General features: G+C 40.3%; 2 protein-coding genes across 2 annotated transcripts in view; one reads left to right on the top strand and one right to left on the bottom strand.

Moving 5' to 3' along the window:
- The window catches only part of PNPLA8 (patatin like phospholipase domain containing 8), a 37019-nt gene extending 36688 nt beyond the window's left edge, over positions 1–331 (bottom strand). Inside the window, exon 1 of the mRNA XM_036401716.1 lies at positions 200–331. The gene's annotated coding sequence lies outside the window, so the exon portion shown is untranslated. The remainder of the gene's footprint in view (positions 1–199) is intronic.
- A 12887-nt stretch (positions 332–13218) lies between these two features.
- On the top strand, positions 13219–17779 carry LOC118698424 (arg8-vasotocin receptor-like). Its single transcript, XM_036401720.2, has 2 exons — positions 13219–14262; positions 15327–17779. The coding sequence occupies exons 1-2, from the start codon at positions 13347–13349 to the stop codon at positions 15521–15523; spliced, it is 1113 nt and encodes a 370-aa protein (XP_036257613.1). The 5' UTR covers positions 13219–13346; the 3' UTR covers positions 15524–17779.
- The last annotated feature ends 5469 nt before the right edge of the window (positions 17780–23248 follow it).

The raw sequence follows: 23248 nt of genomic DNA, 5'->3' as shown, positions 1-23248 counted from the left end.
AACGCTGCCGAGAGCGGCGTTGTAAACAAGCACCGAGTCCAGGCCCCGCTGTCCCCGGCCCACCTCCCGTTACGCGAGCGAGCCCCGCGTGCCCGGCACGCGCTTATCGTGCTCCCCCCGTCCTCATTTGCCCCACGACCCGCTGGAGACGCGGCCCGACCCGGTGGCGGCACGGCGCGGCCCGTCCTGGAGGCGGTACCTGCTGGACAGTGGCTCCCGCCTCCCCCCTCTCCCCAGGCCGCCGCCGAACGGCAGGCAGGGGCCGCGCCCTCGCGAGCGGTGCCGCCCCGGCGGAGCGGGCGGGAGGCGCCGGGGCCCGGCACCACAACACCCGCGGCGCGCGGCACTGCGCCTGCGCCCGCCCCGCGCGCCGGAAACAGCTGGGGCGCGCGGCAGCGCCCCACGGACCGCCGCCGGGGGGGGGGGGGGGGGGGGGCGGAGGGGGAGCTGATGGGGGTGACGCGCGTGACGCGAGACGGCTCGCGGGGCGGGGCGGGGCCGGGCAGTGCGCGGTCAGGGCCGGGGCGGGGCTGCTGCGCCTGCGCGCGCGCCGGGGCGGGTGGCGACGTGCGGCGCGGCACGCGGAGGGCGGGGCGGCGCCGGCGGTGGGCGCGCGCGGGGCTGCCGAGGGCGGGGCTGGATGGGACGGGGAGCGATATCCGGGCTCAGGGCCGCTCAGTGCCCCGTCCAGCCTCGCTCTGAGCGCTGCCACGGTCAGGGCATCCACATCCCTGGGCAACCTGTTCTGTGCCTTTCCACCCTCACAGGGAAAAATTTCTTCCTCATACCTAACCGCAATTTCCCGTCTTTCCGTTTGTGCCCATTACTCACTGTCCTGTCACTATAGTTTCTGTCCTCTCTGGCTTTTATGTCCGTCCCTTTCAGGTACTTGAGGTCCCCACAGAATCAGAAAGCAGCCCACACTTTCTCGCCCTGTCCTTTCACGGGAGGTGCTCCGGTTCCCTTACCAGCTTCATGGCTCTCCTCTGGGCTTGCTCCAAGAGGTCCATGTCCTTCTTATGTTGAGGACTCCAGAGCTGGGTGCAGGTGGGGTCTCACCCAGGCCCAGTAGAGGGGCAGAATCCCGTCCCTTGGTGCTGCCGCCCATGCTGCTTTTGGCGCAGCCCAGGACACGTCTGCCTTTTAGATCAGGCACAGCGGAGCAGGTTGTGCCCCACGCTGCTGCTAGTGCTGGGCTCTTGATGTCGCACCCTGTGGAGTCACTGGGAGCAAGGGGCTGAGAGAAGGGTCCCTACCCAGCCTTTGTAGCTCCTCACTGCAGGTGCCTAGGGAATATGCTCCCCCCTATCTCCTGTTTAATGCTCAGGCAACAGTGACAGCATATTTTTCACAGGTTGGACAGGATTAGGGGGCACCTTGGTCTTCCCCAGCCGGACTTCAGAGCAGCAGCTGGCCCTGAGATTCCTGCCTGCACGGCCTGCCTGAAACAGTTTTAATGAAGTTGCCAAAACTTCAGGTGGCAATGGTAAGAGAGGATGGATGCACTGCGTGCTCAGGTGGAACAATGGAGTCCTTACCATCAGGGTTAGGAGGGTCATGTCACGCATTTTCAGATCCCAGTTGTCTGCTTCTGTTCTTCCTCACAAATAAAGAAGTAAATTAATTTTCTTGCCTTGAATTTTATTCTTCAAAAGAAAATTTATACTCCTTACAGATTGTAATTTTTATCATGTATTTTTTTTATAAATTGCACAGGTTAAATTCTCCACATCTCCCAGAGCAGGACATCCCTATCTGGATACCAGGTGCCCACCAAAGTCACTCTGTCACTCCCTTTCTCAACTGGTCAGGGGAGAGAAAACAGAACAACAGGTTTGTGAATTGAGATAAGGACAGAGAGAGATCACTCACCATTTACCATCATGGGCAGAACAGACTTAGTGTGGGGAAATTAGTTAGATTTATTACCAATGAAATCAGAGTAGGGTTATGAGAAAAAAAATCATGTCTTAAAACTTTCCTCCCATCCTTCCCCTCTACCAGGCTCAACTTCACTCCCAGGTTCTCTCCCTGCTCCCCATACAGCAGAGCAGGGGGATGAGGAATGGGTTCTGCAGTCAATTCAACACATACTGCCTATGCCACCCCGTCTTCCTCAGTGGGAGGACTTCTCAACTCTTCCCCTGCTCCAGCATGGTGTCCCTCCCACAGGAGACAGTCTTCCACAAGTTTCTGCAGTGTTAGTCCTTTCCCACGAGCTACAATTTTCACAAACTGCTCCAGCAAGGGTCCCTTCCACAGGGTCAGTCCTTCAGGAACAGGCTGCTCAGTGTGGGTCTCCTGCAGATTCTGACACCAAACCTGCTCCTGTGTGGGCTCCTGTGTTCATGGGGCCACAGGTCCTGCCAAGAGCCTGCTTCAGTGCAGGTTTCCCATGGGGTCATAGGCCCCTGCCTGCTCTGGAGTAGGGTCTGCCAGGACCTGCAGGGGAATCTCTGCTCCAACACCTGGAGCACCTCCTTCCCCTCCTTCTTCACTGACCCAAATGCCCTCTCGCATATTCTCGCCCCACTCTCCCAGCTGCTGTTGCTCAGAAGCTTTTACCCTTTCTTAATATGTTATCACAGGGGCTCTACCACCATTGCTGATGAGCCCAGCTTTGGCCAGTGACAGGTTCATCTTGGAGCCTGCTGGAATGGACACCTGCCAACACAGGGGCACCTTCTGATGTTTTTTGCAGAAGCCACCCCTGTAGTCCCACTCCCCTTTCTTCCCCACCAAAACCTTGTCACATTAACCCAATGCAATGACAATTTTACACTCAAGGCATGTCACTTCCTTGGTGAAGTACTCAGTGGCCACAAATTACTCACAAGCCACATATTATCAGGATCCTTTTCATACCCAGGTGCTCATCTGTTCCCTATTAAATGTTTCCAGAGTTGCTGCCTTCTGTCCTGTTCTGCTGGTATGGTCTGCCTGCCTTGTTTGTAGATTACTGCACATCCGGTTGTATTATCCAGTGGGGGTGTACTTATGTTTTCAAGATTTATCTACTCTTCTTTAATTTTTCACAGGATTTCATTATAAATGCTTAAGCTTATTTTTAAACCAAATACTTCAAACAGTAGTGGGGTCTGCCCTAGGTGCCAGATGCAGCTAAGCAGGGAGGTTTCACTGCCTCTTGATGTATGAGTTACTTCATGTAAAAGCCTGAATGCTGTTACGAGAGCAACACAGTACAGATACTTTTAGAATGTGTAGCAGTGTCAGCTTAAGCAGCTTCCCTGGATGTGTTTGCTCTCCTGTAAGGCCCAGGGCTCTAGTGTGTTTGCCAGTGTGCTGAACCGAGATGCATCTCACCAGATGACTTAAGAAACAGTCACCCATCTGAAGCCACAGTCTGAGGCTGGCTTTAAGCAGGGTGGCTTGCTTTCTTACAGCAACAAAAGCTAAGGCAAAACAAGACCTACAACTTCAGTAAGAAGGAAGTTTGGGCATGATAAGCTTCATCCTGCCAGGGCACATCCTACCTCTCTTTGACTGGCAAATAAGGTATTTGAGGCAGGAGGCAACTGATCCCTTTTAGCTGCACATGTCCTTCCTACACAATCACACTTTATCCCATAATCTCATTGTAAAATTCTCTCCTGTGCCTGCTCATATCCCATAATCTCATTGTAAAATTCTCTCCTGTGCCTGCTCAGACATTTGTCTCACCACTGGGATATGTACAATGAATGGTGTGTTGATTCACACCTTTGCTAAGGAAAAGATTCAAGGATTTCACATTTCTGGTCCAATCACAAACCCATGTGTTCTTGCCATATTGCTCTCCCCAAGGATGGGCAGACCTGTCTGATCTGGCATGTTCAGAGGTGTGTGATCCATCAGCTTCTCAAAACGACCATGAAATGATACAAAAGAACTGAAAAACACTGGACAGGAAAAGATAAATTGATGTAGTCCCAGGCACAAATTTTGCACCATCTCAAATGTTTTGCCAATTTAGTATTCTCTTTACTGTAGTCATGACATTAAGAAGAAATTATCTCAAATTTATTTAAAGGATTGACTACTAAGAGAGCTTATAAAATCAGTCTAAGATGAGTTCATTGTGTTTGACTAAATACCTACTTTTTAGATAAGGGAGATGAATCCACATATGGTATTCAGATAGAGGCTACCTCTGTAGTTGTTTTCACATAATATAGATATAATCTCATTCAAATTATTTGGAAATATATTTAAATTTTAGTAGGATGTATATAGACTATTTGAAAAATACTTCAATTTCAGTACTTTCCCTGGAAATATCAAGGGAGAAATCTGTTCTTGTTATTATTGATGGGTTTTTGTTGATCTCTATTAGGTTGCATACCCAGCACTCAAGCTCTTTCAGAGTGGTCCCATGAAACACGATTGTTTTCAGTTTAGTACAACACTGAGAGCTGGTTTGATTTTAATGCATTCTTTCTCTGCTACTAAATTAAAAAAAAAAAATCAAAGGCTTTCAAAACAATTGCTCATTATACCTGTTACTACATGATTTTATGGGTAGGATGAAAACTTGTAAATCAAGTTACACATCAGTGGTGGTGAATCTTCCTGTTTTAAAGGGAGTTCTTAGGTGTACGTGATTTTTGTCATGTTATAGCCAAAGTATTGTGGTGTCAATAATTCTGGTGAGTTACCTGTGTTCATTTATAAGCATGCTATAGTTTTTTATTCAATGCCATTAATTATTTGTCACATTCATATTTGTATATGTGTCTTGGACTGCTGCTTGGAGGGAAAGTCATAAAGGGTTATGAGGAAGTTTGATAAAAATTGGATTTTTACCAGAAAAAATGGTTCCAAAATTTGTCAGTCTAGGATTCTCACTCTTGATCTATGAAATGAGGAAATTTTTATTTTGAGAAAACAGCTTTGCACATACTTTCACTGTATGTTTGATAAAAAGCTATTATATGAATAGCATTTTTATATATAGCATTATTTTCTTTTTACTTGTCATATTGATTATGGATGGTATTCTGAAAATACAGAACTATCACCTGAGAGACTCAAACAAATTTGAAAAAAAACCCATGTATTTCAAGGCACTGTGACAAGTTAACATATATTAGTAGAGCAGTATTCTACTAAAAATGGTGTAGAGAAAACACTGTTTTGTATTTTTATCAGCAAAATATGACATGGACAGAAGCTAGGAAACATGTAGTGCTAGCAAATATTTTAGGCTTTGCAAACACAAGTATTCTGTCTCTTAACGCTAGATGGCAGACAAAAATGGGAAAACATTTCATTGTTTTCAGGGATAGAATATTGAATACATAACTGCCAACTTGAATAAACATTCACTGAAAACCCTCAAAGTAATCAGAATTCAGATGATTGAACATGTGCTTGTGACAGCATGGATCTTTCTGCAACCTTTCATTTGGATGTGGTTTTTGGCACAAACACTGAAAATAATCAAGTGGAACTTCTCCACATTATTTTCATATTGCTTTTTTATCTGTTACTTCAATATTTTGCTCTTTTCAAAGAGCTGAAAATTCTCGAAGCCTTAGAAAGGGTTAAGCAACTCAAATAAAAGAGAAATTTTCAAAAAAACTGTCCTTGCCAGGTGGTCACATCATTGTGAAATTGTCTTCGGTAAATCCAAAGAGCAAATGATGTAAGACTTAGACTGCAGCTGCTTAGTATCTTTGCCTTGCTTCAGTTACCCAAAGTAATCAGGCTGCTTTGCTCCTTATTGTCATTGAATCTTAGACAATAATGTGTAAGTAACATGTTTGCTAAGGGAGCAACTCTCTTAATAGAATATTATAGTGTGCCAAATATTATGTAATCAGTTCACCTAGAAGCCAGTGAATATTTTGTATCATTATCCCCTTCCTCTCCCAGATACATCCTCCAAAAAAGAAGGGTCAAAATCCCCAAGATTCTGAATCTCACTCTAAAATGTCAGTTCTCTTAGCTAGTTGTGATGTGCATACACAGTACTAGAACTGTAACAAATCTCACCAAATCCCACCTTGTCTTTCTTCCTCAGTGTTTGATTTCCTGTGTCTACACTGCTCATAGCTGATGGTCTCCACTCTTTTGTGCATTCTAGAAATCATCTGCCAAAACAAGAGTATGCCAATCAAATAATTATAAACTAGACATGAATAATGTAGTTGATTACTTAGAATTTAAAATTCAGACTTGTGTTAGAGGTCATATTATAAATTCCTCTTCGGCCCCCTGTGATTATCATAAGAGTCATTCTGTTACCTTTCATCACTCAAAAAGTGATAGATGTGAATTTTGTTACTGCAGCATCTCATTGAGTGTATGATTGTGCAAGCATCATCTTGCCATCTTATTACAGAAGTTCCATACCTTCTTGGTGATTTCTCATGGGCATCTCCTTGCAGCACTGACTCCTTCTTCCTCATAGCACAACCAACAGACTCCATCCCTCTCCTGACCCAGCTAACCCACTCTTTTGTAGCACTCGTCTTCTTATTGGACACAGCTGTGGCCTGTTATGGGCAGGCCTGGTCCCAGTTTTTGGGGATTAGTACAGCTGCAACTCCTTCTGCACTATTTTCTTACATTCTATCCCTCCACAGTGTCACCCAAGGTTTTTTTGTGTAAATGGAAGTAGATCAAAATGCAGAGTCTACTTTAGGTCTGCTGGTGTTAATTCACTGTCCATAGTATTTGGAACTGCTTACTGAGTATTTCTGGAGACACTGACTGTCATTTTTATTTACATTGTCTTTTAATTAAATTATTGATGTGCTTGATCTTTGCTCTGGACCTCTCAGTATTGTACTAAGTACCATTTTAGCATTTTTTCCTTTAATAAAAAGATCTGTTTTTAACTCCTCATCGTGGAAAAAGTGCATTGTTATTCTTGATCAAAACCAGTTCATCTTAGTTCCTTCTCCTAAAGTTACACATTATTTCTCCATTTTTCTTTGCTTTGACCAGCCTTGGTGAAGCTCCTTTTCCATCAGTTGCTTTCCACGACCCTGGTGGCAGGTGAGCTATCAGGCCATTTAACGTCCTAATAGAGAACCCAGACTGTCTGGAATACTGCAAATGAAAAAGACAGTTTTTGGCAGAAGCCTATATAACTGATTTATAATGATTTATTTCTGTCTTAAAATAGCCTGATGGAAGTTGTACAAGAAAGAGTAAAAGCTCTGTACTCTGTGGGTAAACACTTCATTAAAGTTGCATGACATTTTACAGCAGCAATAGGAAAGAAGCATTACTTAGTGAATGGCTTACAAATTGTGGAAGATAATTCTAGCACCATAATAAGAACATGAATTAGGCAAACTGGTTCCAGGCTTTGGACCCAGTAGCCCCCTCACTCACTGCTGTCACTAACAGCTGTAAAATCAGAAACTTACCTAAAGAATGATGTTGGCAATAGCGAATAATAAAGTTCTTACTAAAACAGGTTTAAAAGTTATTGTTTCAGACGTAATCTCCCTAGGGATTAAAAAGAGGCGCGTAGTACTCTGCGTAGTTAGTGGTGCTGTTTTGTGGTGAGTATCTGGGATGTGCCTAGTTACAAGTCACAGGGGGCCCATACACGTTTTCTTTCCCTCTGGCTTTCATTCCTGTAGCTAATTCCTACTGGAGGATGCACTCAATTTAGAAGGTCTTGTTCCAAACTATTGCCTAACAGTAAGTATAGTTGTTTGATGTGTTGCAGTCCTACATTCTAAGGCTCTATAGACCTGCATCTGATTTGATGTAGCCTTTAATCTTACTAAAGTAATACCCTCTTCCTTTAAATACACAGTTAATTTACTCATTTGGGAAATGAACAGAGTTTCTTATAAAGTGGCAGACATCCAGGTCACGTGTGTGCAGGCGAGCAGTGTTTACATGCACATGACACATGTACACCAAACACAGATGTGCACAGTTCCCTTTTGGTGTATAAACAGGGCTAGCAGGACAAAATGTTGTCCTGTGTTCATTATGATATTGATAGGAAAAGTTAAGGGTGGTGTCTAGTTCATCTTGACTGGAAATGGATGAGATTTCGGGTTGTCCTGACATTTTCTAATAATCTTTTGGCTTCACTAAGACCTCTCCCTCCTGACCAGAAATGGTTTTGTCTGAATCAAAGCTTAACACTTTCTGAGGAATAAAGTTATTGATGCTATTTGTCATTTCGTGTCTCCTTGTGTGGTGACAATGGCATTGGTAGCTGCGTACATTGCATGACTCATTATATGCTGTCTGTAATAGTGTCTGTGATGTATTTGTCTCTGTCTTCTCTTGGCACATTGCCTTTAGATGTAATTTTTTAACTATATAAGGTTGAAGTGTACTGCTAAGTTGGGTCCAAAGAACCTTGTATATTAATATAACTACTGTACTAATGGTGGGATTTTTTTTTAAGAATCCAGAACTGTAGGGGATTGTACAGCATCATTAAGGTGTACATAATTTTAGTTCAGTAAAAAAAGACTTACAGCAAAGTAGTTTATCCATCATGTTCTAGAAATAAACAGAATTACATTAGTAAAAAATATGGACCTACCTTGCTGTAAATATATCTGTGCTACAGGCTAAGTATTGAACAGTATTCATGTGTAACTTTGACTAATTTTCTGTAGGAAAGAATCCATTTGCTATCCATTGCACTACTTCCAGAAGCAGTTCTCGTAAAATTTCATGCTGCTGATATGTATTCACATTACTTAATACATCTTCTCAAAGGTTGTCTCTATCAATAGGGCAATTTCAATGCAATGCTATGGTGACTCCTTTTATCTACCCTAGAATATATTACTAAGTAAGTATTTTATGTAAAAAAGTATTAAGAAGTAAATGTTTCTCATATTCTTGGTAACTGAGTCTTTTACTGCACATTCTAGTCCTTTCCTTCCTATAAGGCCTATGGAAGCTGTTTGTACATTTTAATGTTTGAACATAAATAGAATCACATCAGCAGTAAGGAAATAATTTTTGATTTCTCTAAAATTCTCTAAATATGTAGCAAATCATGCAAAAGCTTGTTTTTCTTAATTACTTGGTTTTCATGACTTGTCAAGTGCACTAATGATAGTCTACTAGCTCTTCACATCTGCAGAATCTCACTGAGAAAAGAGGCAGACCTGGGTTTCTTACATTAAAAGCAGACAGCAATATTTCCCACTTGATCTTTTCTTAAATAGAAACATTTTAGAACTTGCTTATCCATTCCAGAGTAAAAGACTGCAGATCTCTTCCTTCACAAGTTGTGTTTAATAAGTAATAGCTGTCAAAAATTAAACAGTTTCTGAGTTTTAGAAACTGGTCGAAGGCATTTAACCCTAAAATGCATATATTCCTGCTTCCATGTATATTCCTCTCCTGGCTTGGCAAAGATAATCTGCAATGCACTGCAATTCATGCAGTTTTTGGAAGGCAAAGGTTGTGATGGGACTTGACACACGCACAGGTCACGTGGAATTCATAGGTCAGGGGAAGTGTTCCCCACCAGCTCAGCACACCCCACTCACCACATGTGGAATAGTTCCTCTGGAGCCCCTGCACAGGAGAGGTGTTGATGAGCATGAGTGAGCTCAGCATTGCACTGTGAAAATGATCAGAGGGCTGGAAGATGTAGCCTAGTGAGGGAGGCTGAGTGAGCTGGGCTTGTACTCTGCACCAGGAGGTGCAACAATAAAGAGGATATTAAAACAGCTGTTTTCTTAAGGTAGGGTAAACCCCTGAAATATAGGTAGTGAGGAAATCTTAGGTCCCTTCCAATGCTGGGAACTCTGTTTTTGTGCAGTATCTGAGAGAAATTACATGGATCTTCCCCTGCACAGATGCCAACTGTGGAGGGGTTCCACCTTCTTCCCACAATGTGGAACCTTTTCTTTTGTGTGGCAAACAATCAGGCTGGGATGTCATCTAATTCAAAATATTCATCACTGTCAGCACAGGCTTTAAGTACAAGCCTCAGTAGAACAGACATGTACTGTTCAAGATCACTAACTCCTTGAATACAACATTTTCCACAATGCTCTCAGTGTAGCTTGGTCTGCCTGGAGGAGAGACAGCTTCAGAGGCACTAACAGTGCCCGTGCAGTGCCTAGGAGGATGCTGGCAAGAGGTCCAAGCCAGGTTTTTACTTAAGTCATGCCAGAAGAACGAGAGAAGGTGGCCTGAATAAGGGGAGGGTGTGGTGACACATAAGGAAAGCTTTTTCACAATGGAAATAAGCATTTGTAACCAGTTACCCAGGGAGGTTTGGGGTTCTAAGCTCTTGGTGGTCTTCAAGACCTGACTGGACAAACCCTGGGTAAAGTGGTCTGAATTCAGTGTTTTCCCTGCCTTGAGCAGCTGTGTGATTCTGAAATTCAGAGCAGCTAGCTAAATTGGAGTCTTAATCTATGAGCTGAATCTCTCCCTTTAGCTAACTAACAAACATTAGATGACAGTCCACCCTGATAAGTTCAGCAGAAGTTAATTAAAATAATTTAGGAAAAGAATTCAACTTGGACAGATAAAGTTTGCAATGAAGCAAAGCTGGGCAATGGGAGGACAATATTGGCATAAAAGAACAGCTAAGACTGCTTAAAAATTTTCACCGATTATCTTAATTTTCTTTTCTCAGCAAGTTATATTCCCAGAGTGGATTAAATTACAATTTAACATTATCCTGACTATCTGCTTGCATGGATGAAAAAGATTGAAAGGGAACAATCAGAAAGGTATGAAACCATTAACATATATCGAACTGATTATATGCAAGATGGAATAGAGTCTTACATCACTAGGACAATTTTTACAAGGATGGCCACCACTCTTTAAATAAACATAGAGAAGGCTACTTGTTTCACAGTGTGCTTGCCCTTTAGCCTGTGTCCACATCTGGATCCAACACCTGGGCTGTTGCCCAGACACTGTGTTCTGTGTGCATGTCTAGACTGAGGAAGAGTTGTGTGTTCCCAGGGATCTTGTTGGACCATTCTAGGCATAGCTTATAAAACACATTTGCCTGAAATATGTCTATCCATACCTTATGTGTTGTGAAAAATCATACAAATAACTATGGTATTCTGGTTAGTCTTCCAACACTATCCCAGAATTGACTTCGGTTGCATATACTGGGCTTCTTGCGTATAATTTCTTGATATTGAAATATAATAATGAAATATAAATTTATGTTTATCTTCCATGCCTGACCCCAAACTTTAAATTCTCTTTAACATGTTCCTGTCGCAACCCACTTAATCCTAGCTCTGCCGAGATGTATGTGTTTACATCATATCTTGCTGGAAGAATAAAGATCCCACTTGCCTTTTTGTTAAGTTGCAGAGTGAAGATGGTCAAGGTAAATGATTTTGAAGCACACACCTGGAACTTAGTCTCCATCAAAAGACAGAACCTGAGATCAGCCCAGCTGCTCTCCAGCGCAGTGTTTGCTATCAGCAGCATTTCCAGGGGTTTGTTGTTTGTGGTCAATTCAGTTACTCTTCTGAGAGTTGCTGGGTGAAGGGAGAGTGAGGGTTAAGGCAGACCCGCTTGTTCCCTTACGAATTTGCTATGCCTATTTCCCACTAATTGAGCAAGATTCCAAATTGAGGGGGAAAACTAAAAGGAAACAACCTCAGGAATCCAAGTCTCCTACAAATAGGCCTTAATTTAGGAAAAAAAAAACAAGGTATATTAGATTAAGTTGTTGTGATTCATACTCTTTGCAACACAGTCTTAGAGAAAAGCTTTTGTAGACTCAGGCAGCTGCAGCAGTGTTCAGCCAAGTCTAGATAATGGATACTTACAGCTGCTGTCACTGGAAAAGCTTCCTGAGATTGTTCAGCTTCTCTGTTGTCTGTTCTCACAGTCTTACCCTTTCATGAGCTATTAACATCCATTGCCTGGTGGCAGATAAGGGGGAAAGAGGGAGAGCAAAAAGGTCATGTAGGTTTTCCAAACTTTGGTACTCTACCTCAGCATCCTCTTTATGAATTTTGCCCCTCACGTTTGTTGGTACATGAAAACCTTTAGTAGCATAGAAGTGGTGGCCTTCTGTGAGCTTCCTGAGCTGGTCTTATAATATAATTGTAATCACAGTGATTAATCAGCTTAGGTTTAGTATTATGTACTATATATGCAGCATGGATATTGCTTTTCACCTTACTGGTTTCCTGCTCAGAAAGACTTCAAACTACCAGTGTACTGACTGTAACCAGAAGGATATGGGTGCCCTAGCTTCAAGTAAGGCTGCATACAAATATCTGTTATTTTTCATATTAAACTGATCAATTTTATTTAATCTCTCTCTTTTGTGATTAAGAGGGCAGGCTGAGAGATAAAAAAAACTGAAATCAGTTTAAATTTTCTATTCTTATCTGCCACAAACTTTATGCAAAAGTCATATGGGAATGTTGAAGAACAATGAATTTCCTGTGTTCATGATACAATTTACATTTACAAAAATGAAAAGGTTTAGATACTGAAAAATGATCTCACAGACTTTAGCTCTGTAATAGAATAGAGACCTTTGTGTATTGTTTCATCATAGAGACCTTTTCCTCAGTTGGATTTGCCACTGAATTTTCATTTTTTTAAATTAAATTCTCAGTAGCCTCCCAGTCTCAATAAAAGTAATTTATTTCACATGTGTTATTTTTCATTTTGCTGAGAAAAAACGTCTAAATCTTGACCATGTTTTGAAATAAAAATATTGTTTTTAGGGCAGTACAAATATTTTTCTTTTTATTTTAGAACCAGGTGACTCCAAAAGAGAGAAGAAGGAAAAAGAGGGCTATGGAAAAATGCATTTCTTTCTCTGTGCTGCATTTAGGATGTGGTCATGCCCCAGGAGCCTGGAGATTGCTGTTATGATGTGCCTGAGCTCAGGGATCCAATTTTATCTACGTATAAACCTTCCTCCCACTTCTCCTAAAGTGTGCTCATCTGGTTTGCGTAGAAAAATTTTTGCAAGAACTCCCCCGAGTAAGGGCATTTGAGTACGAGTCTGGCCACAGCTATTTACAAGTTTGGGATTTTGACTGAAGTGAGTAATTGAATCACATTGAGCCTCTGAAGTTTGCCTTTTATTTATATCTTCCCCCAATTGTGTGGCTCGGTCTGCCATTGGCTGCTGTCCCTGCAGCCTACCCGAGGGCTCTGCAGTTACATAAGACTCTGTCTGCTGGAGCCTATATAAAGCCTTTTGCATGCCAGTAAGAGGCAGAATTTTACCACAATCCAAGTCCCACTGCTTTAGTTCGCATGAGTAGGAAGATTTGCTCAAGGATATCCTGAAACTGGAACCCAGGCTGGTCTGTTTGCCAGCCTGTGCTTCACAGCTGTCAACCTCAGTCGCAAGTGGCAGCTACTGTGAGTAGCTTCTGTGCATCATGAAGAATTTTTCATTTCCTATGCAGGATAACACACATCAGACTGAGAGTCCTCCTCCTCACAGATTCCTGAGTTTGACAAATCAGTCAGATCCTATTGGAAGACCAGAAAGAGATGAGCAATTAGCTCAAGTAGAGATTGCTGTACTGGGGGTCATATTTCTGACAGCGTCTGTGGGCAATTTCATTCTCATACTGGTGCTGTGGCGAAGAAGAAAGAAGCTGTCTAGGATGTATGTGTTCATGCTTCACCTCAGCATTGCTGACTTAGTGGTAGCCTTTTTCCAAGTGCTGCCTCAGCTTATTTGGGATATTACAGATGTTTTCATAGGGCCAGATTTCTTGTGCAGAATTATCAAGTATCTACAATTGCTGGGCATGTTTGCCTCTACTTATATGATAGTGGTCATGACAGTGGACAGATATCAAGCTGTTTGCTACCCTATGGTCACTTTCCAGAAGAAGAGAGCTCTCTGGAACATCCCCATTTGCAGCAGCTGGTCTATAGCACTGATTCTTAGCCTCCCACAGGTATTTATCTTTTCTAAGACTGAAATATCTCCAGGTGTCTTTGAATGTTGGGGTGAATTTATTCAGCCTTGGGGCCCAAGGGCATATGTGACTTGGATTTTTGTAGTTATATTCTTCATTCCCTCAGCAATCCTTATCACATGCCAGGTCAAGATTTGCAAAATAATCAGAAGAAATATAAATGTGAAAAAACAGAATGAATGTGAAGCAACAAATCAGAATCAAGTCCTGCCATCCCGAGCAAGCAGTGTGAACTGTATTTCAAAGGCTATGATCAAGACAGTAAAAATGACAGTGGTGACAGTTGTTGCCTATGTTCTCTGTTGGTCACCTTTCTTCATTGCCCAGCTGTGGTCAGTGTGGTTCCCCAGCATCCTGACTGAAGGTAAGATGCTCTCCCTCCTCAGGCACAGCTGCAGAGCAGGCTGGCACACTGCTGTCGAGTGCTTTGTGTTTGCATTTTGCTTTTGTGTAAAGGTTACGTGTGGTCATTTGAGGAGGATTAAAAAGAAATACTTGGATTGATTATCTCCTATATTTAATTAGGTACAGGGAGCTTCTTGTGTTATGTGATCAAAACATCATGTGTCTGTTTTGTGTGTGTGTCTTGAGTGATTAACAATTTAAAGATTCATGAACAGCATGGTGAAAAGTATCATATGCTTCAGCAAAGCCTCAGACTTTTAGAGGTTTGAGGTATAATAGCAGTATTTTGGGTCCTAGAGGTGAAAAGAAGCAATTGGCTACTCAAAGTAATGAAATTGTTTCTTATTTACTGGGTAGAACAGTGGAGTTATAGACATCTGATTTTTTTTTTTACTATTGAAATCATCTTGATGAAATCTCTGTAGTAAACTATGAAACAACCAAAAGTTGTCAACCAGCTGTTAATAAAGCAAAAAAGCATGCCTGAGAGAGTTATCAAGCACCATGTTGTAAACAAGAATGGGCTTGTCAAATTTATGCTATTGCCTTTGTGAAAGGCAGACTCTATATGTGACTTTAAAATCACCTATTCTAAATAAAGAGAAAAATAAAAGAGAGAAAAATATCATAGTCCTGCCTGATAAAAACAGTAGTTTCTGAACTTTATTTTAAGAATTCTTCCTGTCAGTGTGAATTTGACTCTTATTCTACATACATTTATGTCAAAATATATACCAAATAGTATTTATTTGTATCTGTTTAACAGCTTAGTAATTGCTTTTAAAATTAATGCAACTGCATCCAAAAAGAGCTATATGAAGCTATTTAACTCTGAATGCATACAATAAAGTGTGCTTTATACCTTCAGCAATAGCAAATTGCATTGATATGGGAATTTCCTACTATTAGATTGGTTTTAACATATGAATAGATACAGCAGAAAGCAGCAGACTGTGAAAATGTGACTAATATTTATAGGAGTGCTTTATTTAGTCTCTCATTCCTTTAACTGTTTTGTTCTAGGTTCAGCATTCACCATTATAATGCTCCTTGGCAATCTAAATAGTTGTGCCAACCCATGGATTTACATGTACTTCTGTGGCCAGATTCCACATTGCAGAAGTAAGCAGCTGGAGAATACCTTGGCTCAAGAGGAATCCGTGTTCACGGGGAGCATTCATCTCGCAGACAGAGACCCTGAGAACAGTACTTCTGCATAAATGCTGAGGGCTTGTTGTTGTGTTGTTACATTCCCTCTGTTCACAAGGCATATTGATATTTTACCATCATCCCTTATTTTGTGGATAAGGAAGCTGAAAAATTGTTTTTTGTTGTAAAAATATATTTCTCTGCAGTTCTGTAGCATATTCAGGAAGTTTCTGTGTTGTTCAAGCCTGACTCAGTGCTTCAATCACCACTGTCTTATAATGAATTCCTGTAAAGACTGACAAAGATACATAAAAGTATCTTAGATATTTTGTGCTCTAAAGTACTTCCCCATCTGTGATTCTGGATTTCTAAGAAGTAAAAATTTATTACTACCTGGTTCAACAAATTGAAACATAATTAAAAAGAAACCGGATCTAATTAAACTTGAATATGTTTTCAGAGTGAACCATGAATTGTTCATCATTCTGGTGTGATTGAGGGACAATCACAATCTTGAGAAGGCAGCACAAAGTCAGAAAAGGCTTTTGCCAGCTCTTACCAACACCTGGTTTAAATTAACTCTTTATGTACATTTATAAAATGCCAAGCAGCTTAATATAATTTAAAAAAATAAAAAAAATTGGCGTGCTCGTGACATTGAACCCTTACTTCAGTTTCAAATTCCGTTGCGGATTGCAGGTATCAGCAGCATAGCAGCAGTTCAGGTTTTTTGGCTTCACACCATGGGATTTGATTTTCCATGCATTTCATGATGTGTAAGCAGTTAACTGGACACCTACACACACCCCATACACACACATATACATACTCTAAATAAAAGTGGGTGCTAAGAGAGACACTTTCATTTGGCATTCAGACCCATTTGTTCTAGCATGAGATTTATTGACAGAGAACCAATTATTTTATTCCTTCGTATCCCTTTAGGTTCAAATTCAAATATTTCCATTTGCTGTAAAAATAAATCTGCATATCTTTATTTCAAATGCCATTTGTTTGCTGGTTTGTGGGTGTTATATGCAGGTAGCTATTTATTTTCTTTCAATGTCTGCAATCTGATCAGAGGAATGTGGAGGGAATATCAGCAAGGCTCTTTCAGGTGAGAATGGATCTGCAGGGACTCTGTGGCACTTACATCTGGTGACATGTAATCTGTCTACTGTAGTTCATCACATTTCAGTCTTCTGAGTGCTAGCAGTCTCAAATTTCAGTAGAAAAGCTATAAAATTGTGGGGGTTTAATAGTCTTTAAATTGTAGTCAAAGAAACATTGATTTTAACTAAATACTGATCACATTTAGTGAGTACTGAGAAATTCTGCTGTATGGTGAATAGTAACACTTCAGGTTAATTTATAATGAAATGACTGCATATTCAATGATTTCTATTCTCTGTATAATTAGATCAGGTAAGGGCAAGAACCAAATATTGCTGTTCTTTATAGTGGGAAAAGCTGGTGCCCCAGCCCAGTTGACAAATACAGGTCTCCAGCTGTTAGGAAGAAGAAGGTGGGTGAAGGCAGAGCCAGGCAGGAATGGGGAGGGTTTGTATGAAGGTTTTACTACAATTACAGCTGGTAGGGTTTTTTTGCTGTTTTTTCCCCTCTCCCTTCAATTAGTAGTTAATAATTCTACCCCACAAAAAATTCCCTGTTAGAGCAAATCTGTAACTCAAGTGAATGTTCTCAACTGGGGAAAGAATATCCAAAATACAATTCATTCTATTGATAGGATAATGATACAGCCACTCACTGACTTTCTAAGACTTTCAGTCAATTAGCTCTTACTCAAGTTTTCCTTTATGACTTAATCCAATGGTTAATGGTGGGATTTTTGGGTTTTTTTTCCGTTTCCTTTGATTGTAGTTAGTTACACAGCATAATATGCAGACTTGAAAGGAACTGAAAACAGAAATGCTTCAAGGAATCACCCGTGTCACTGCACTACTGCAGCAAAACTCCTCAAAAGGCATTGATTTGCAAAGAAAACAGGCATTCAGATTGTGTGCAAAGAGTCATCCAGATCCAGAGCTGGTGGAAGTCACAGTTCTCTCGAGACACCACAGTGGAGTCATTGTGCCATTTGGCACCACCTGATCCCATCTCTGGTAGAAGTTTAAAGGTATAACTTCTACTACTTACATTTCTGCATTGCTGACACATTTGTTACCGGCTCTATAAATAATTTGGTAGAGTTGGACTTTGCAAATAACAGTACCTTGATGTGTTCATTAAAAGTCTGAGAGAAATGTTAACTGTCCCCATCTCAGATATTTTAATCATGACGTGAATAAAATATTAGAACTTCTTAAGTTCAGTGATGATTTTTCACCATCTGTAATGTTCAAAACACTTATGTTTTTGACTCTCAAGTGTTTTCTTTCTGAGTTTTTCATTTTCCTTCCCCTGACATCAGTCCTGTGATTAAAAAGAAAACTAAAGGTTGCACTATAGTGCAAACTTCAGGCTATGGATACTTTTAGTTTCAGTCTCTCAGAAGGAATTTGAACACAGGTATTCCTGCTTTTTCTCTTAGGAAAATGAAGTGGGCTGCATTTTCCAGATGTACGTACTCATCCTACATGCCCTGCCCTGCCTACCCCGTGGGTAGCACTGAATAACTGTCTCAGTGGGGAGTTTTGTTCAGGTCCACTGTTTTTCCATCAAAACTTGTTTTCAAATGATGGGAAATTCATTTGGATAAATTTTTTCCTTTCCCTTTTTATTTTTAAAAATCCTTATAATGTGCCCCTTTCAGGACTTCTCTTATTTCTTAAAAAAAAAAAAAAGACATTTAAAAATAAAATTTTTCTCTTTGTAAATTTATCCATCAGTGCTCTTGGAAGTTGTTGTTTGGACATCTTGTACCCTTGCATTACTTTATATTTCGAGTCTTCATCTGAACTATATATTTTTCAATTCACTGCACTTAGATTTTCAGCAGGTATTGCAGTATCTCATTAAGAGAGAGGGTTGACTTTGGCACAACACTGTAGTCTGGCCAAGGTTTTTAATCCATATGGGAGAGTCAGTAACTCAAACATATGAGTCCCTAGGAGCACTGTGGAAGCCCATAAAAATGGAAAAAATCCAATTATCAGATGAAAGCCTTTCTCATCAAAGCCTAGGTTCTGTTTTCTCACACAAATAAATTCTGAGTAAAAAAAACCCCTAGTGTTCCCAGTGCTGAAATGAATGACTATGTTGTTGATGCTGGCACTGTGACATGCTTTCTGGTTATCTGGGTGGGGATTTTTTTTTTTTATTTTCCATGGTTTTGTTACTATTTGGGAAAGGCACAGTTCACTAAAAGGAATTAGATTCTTGCTTAAAAATTAGTAGTTTATATTTTGCGGTACAGATAAGAAGAATGAAAGACAATGTAATCTATTGGTTCTGTATAGATTTATTATAGGAAAAAGAAACTACAAAAACAACCTAGTAGAATGAAAACAAAATCCCAACATGTTTTGCACTATTAACAGAATATTTTGATAATTCTTTTATTCTGCAGAACTGCTTATGTATTTTCATGGCCAGTCCCAGTTCACATTCTTGCAAATGGTGAATACTGAAGATAGAAGTGGTTCATGATAATCTTTTTAATATTGCAATGAAATAATGCTGAGGAATTTTAAAGATGGTGCCAAAATAATGTCCTGACAATTTCACTTTGATCATTTATTTCTCACAAAAGAAACCGGTTATCAAGTGGAATAAACTGCTCCTGTGTCTGCATTGTTGGAGGAGGACTGGCAGAGTGCTTTGGAGACACAAATTGGAACTGGCAGGGTTTATTCTGTGAGCCAAACATGGCTGTAATGTCTAGTTGCCAAACACATGACCAAGACAAAAGTGTCCTCAAGAAATTGTGAATGTTGTTAGCTACTTTTGGCTTAAGGGTGTCATGAACTGGCAAAGGGAGAGCAGAATGACCCAGCTAATCAGTTCATTTAGGAAAATTCGGTTTGGATTGGATTCCTTAGAGTAGGAAAAAAAGAAGAAAGAAAGTTGTTTTCTGACTTCATAAGGTAGAGATTTGGGCCTGAATGCCCTGGCTATCTACAGGAAACGTCCATGATTATGAAACAGATTGTTCATACAGCAGTGAAACAGTATTGCAAACAGTTCAAATAGGAATTGTGTTACTTGTAGTAATGCAGCCACAAATAATTTATTCTCTACTGAGGATCTATTTATGATGATCCATATCTGATCCATATAGATTTGAATTGAAAGGAAATCACGTTGTTAGAAAATCAGAAATAGAAACTGATGTAATCTATCCTACCAGATCAAAACTCTGACTGCCATTCCAAATCGTACCTCTTCAGCCCTATGTGTGCCCAGCAACAGGTCCCTCTCTGCTCTCCTGGTCCCTGGTAGAACTTCATGATCTGCAAAATACTTCCCAAACTCTACCTGCCTTAATCTCTTGCTAAGGTAGCAAAGGTTATCTTCACTTTGCCTCTCTGAAACAAAAGGAAAGAAGCTGTGTCTTTTCCCTGGGCTTATATGATGCTCCTGTGTTAACCACTTGAGGACTTTCTGAAGGTCATCTCATTAAGGGGGCAGATTCTGGGCATTTTTACAACCCCTCCAAAAATTGTTATTAATTTGCACTTCACTCCTTAGGAGCCAAAGAAAAAACAGACTTTGAGTGAAACTAGGTAGTCACACCCATTCCCTCGTGCCTCCTTTTTTACCAGTGCAGCAGACCAAAGCATACGCTTTCTGACAGTGGGTTGTAGCAACTAATTTAACTGAGGTCTATCATCCATCTCCATAATGAAATTTGGGGGCAATGAAACTCTAAGCAAAGACTTCTTGTCTTTCCATCCAGTGCAAACCTATTCAAGTGCTATTGTATTCATCAGGAGCTTTTTTATATCATGGCTCCCACTTTGAACAATCTTTAGCATTTTGAATTTGTGTTTCTTACATCCATTTCAGTATACCAAAATTGTTAAAACTGTGTGTTACCCAGATTTTAGCTACAAATCTTCTGAATTCTGTGGTAATGCAGGAATCAGTAGGACTTTGTGGAGGAAACATTACATTGCCATCTGGGGAAGAAGTTTAAAAAATGCCAAACAAAAACATTTGAACTTGAAGAACTCTGGATATTATGGCTGGGGAGGTGGATATAACTAGAAAGACATCTCCTTACATGCCAGTGACCACTTTTCAAGACAATAGATGTAGTAACAAATACTAAGACCCAAGAAAGACGTGATATTCTTGCTATCATTTCCATCATCGTGATCATCATCATGATTATCACCATCATCACTATTATTTAAATGAAATCATCATATATCCTGCAATAAATTTTAAAAGAAAACAAATTTAGGACAGCGTGACATATGTAGACCATTTATGAAGCTGAAATATGAGAACCATGATTTCAATCACAAGTGTACATTTTATATGTGATGCTGTATTTTATTTAGCTAAAAGGATAAAAATAATTTTTTTAGTTCAAATATTATTGCTGTGCATTGAATTCCATGAAACTACCTTGAGATGAATTTTGGTACAAAATGTTAAAAATTTGTTTCATGTTTATACATTTACTTGGATATTAAACCAAAATTTTTGCTTTCAGATCCTGTTCTTGTTTTCCTTACCTTATTCATGAGTTCAGTTATTGTCTCTATCACTACCTTTGAAGAGATACTAGGAGTAAATTATCTGCTAGCTATCACAGTGCATTGGAAATATTTGCCCATGTCTCTAAATGTGTTTAATAGATGTTTGACTTCAAATGATTTCATGCTGAGTAATTCCAGCTTTTGACTTACTGATGGGAAAAATTGTACTTTTTCATGAAGAATACAAGCCTTCTGGCAAGCAGAGTCATGATTTGAATGTACTGCCTATTGATACATTTAATACAAATTACAGTCTGCTGGGAATATGATTCATATTCCTGATCCTTTCTTGACAAGACTCATGTTCTGAGATTATTTGTGTTATCTTAACTATCTCTTCCCAAAAAATATATAAGACAAATCTCAAAAAAGAAGTTATTTTTTAGCTCAGCAACTGTGAGTACCGAATCTTGGAGTTCAATGCATTTGCTGTGAAAGATGAGGTTAAAAGAATTATTGGAGTATTTGGGTTTGTTTTGTTTGCGTTCACACAAAGAATTAATGCTGGATTGTATGATCCTAACCTGTGAGCTCTGGGCTCATAGACCCATAGAATCATTTAGGTTGGAAGAGCCACCACAATCATCAAGTTCAAACATTAATCCAGGGCCACCATGTTCACCAGTAAACCTTATTCTCAAGTGCCACATAGAAATGCCTTTTAAACTCTTCCAGGGGTGATGATTCCACCATTACCATTCACAGCCTCTTCCAATGCCTCACGAGTCTTCTAGTGAAGAAGCTTTTTTCTAATATCTAATCTAAGCCACCCCTGACACAACTTGAGGCCATTTAGTCTGGTCCTGTCACTTGTTACCTTGGAAAAGAGACTGATCTCTACCTCACTCCTGCTGGAATGTTAGCATGCATGTGCATAACACACTAGGTTCATGCCACGGATCTGCCACAGGACTGCTCTGCAGCTGCTCCTGTGCATCATGGATGAAACGTGCCCAGCATGTTCTGTACACAGTTTTTAGGAAATTTCCCTCCCAAATGCTCCCCGAAGAGGAGTGAGGTGGCACTAGGAGTGCTCATGAGCTAATGTTGCATACTGTAAGGGTGAAGCACTCTGTGTTTATATTGTGGACAGTGGTGACAAAGAGATGAGCAGAACTGGACCATTTGTATTATTAACAAGGCCATCTGCCCATGGAGATATGAACACAAACAGGCAAAGTGCTCAAGGAGCATCTCTGGTGCATGTCCATACTGAAGGCAGTAGCACAGGCATGTCCATAGCTACTTCCTGTGCTGTTTTTGTGTCATGAAACAATGCATTGAGTGTCCAGCTGGGCATGAACACACCAAAACAAGCAATCAGTGTGTGAAAGCTGACATAATTGTGGAGAAGTCCTGCTGGGGTGCCACTGCCTGTTTCAGGAGTTCAGAGGGCAGAGGTGCTTTGTGGCCAAACACCCTCCCCACCTTCACCTCTTATTTATTCCATGAGGATAAAAGGAAGACACAGCACATAGTTGCATCTCTGCAACTTAAAAACATATAGATGTGTAAATATCTTCATCTTTTGAGTCCTTTTACTGCAATGTTAACTTAGTCTGATACTTCTGGCCTGCAATGTCACCTTAGACTGATACTTCTGGCATTGCTCCCAAATGATTCTGCAAGAGAAGGGAATTAAGCTGTGATAGAGGTTTTGCTCTGCTAAGAATGAGACAGTTGAACTCATCTTACTTGCAATTTAAGCAAGGACCATGAAGAGCTGAATTTTGTATTAATTACCTGAAGGACACTAGAAAAATTAGATTTTCAGTCACTGAAATTAGGAAACCAGACTGAGTAGCTAACTTATTAATTCAGTAGCTTCAGATTTTCCTTTAATAAAGATTCTTTCCTGTAAATTAAAGCAAATGAGAGGAATATCATAAATGTAAAATTAGTCTATCCTATTGAATTTTACGCTGGGCCAAGGCTGCAAGATAGAATTAAATCATTGATAGAAGACAAAGAATTAACTTGAGACTTTGATATTTAAAATAAATACAGTATTTTATGTGCACCATCTGTAAAATAACTGGAGGCACAAAAGGACTATCCATAGAAAGCTATAGAATACTGTTTTATAAATCAATTTCTAAGGTAACTCCATAATTTTACAATTAAAAT

Source organism: Molothrus ater, chromosome 5, assembly GCF_012460135.2.
Source record: "Molothrus ater isolate BHLD 08-10-18 breed brown headed cowbird chromosome 5, BPBGC_Mater_1.1, whole genome shotgun sequence".
NCBI classification, from domain to species: Eukaryota; Metazoa; Chordata; class Aves; order Passeriformes; family Icteridae; genus Molothrus; species Molothrus ater.
The sequence above is the reverse complement of the archived record's forward strand: the minus strand, read 5'-3'. Positions and strand labels throughout refer to the sequence as shown.

Coding starts and splice junctions, on each gene's coding strand:
- LOC118698424 (XM_036401720.2), top strand. CDS start 13,347: ATGAAGAATTTTTCATTTCCTATGCAGGATAACACACATCAGACTGAG. Junction 14,263..15,326: donor CCCCAGCATCCTGACTGAAG/GTAAGATGCTCT, acceptor GTTTTGTTCTAG/GTTCAGCATTCACCATTATA.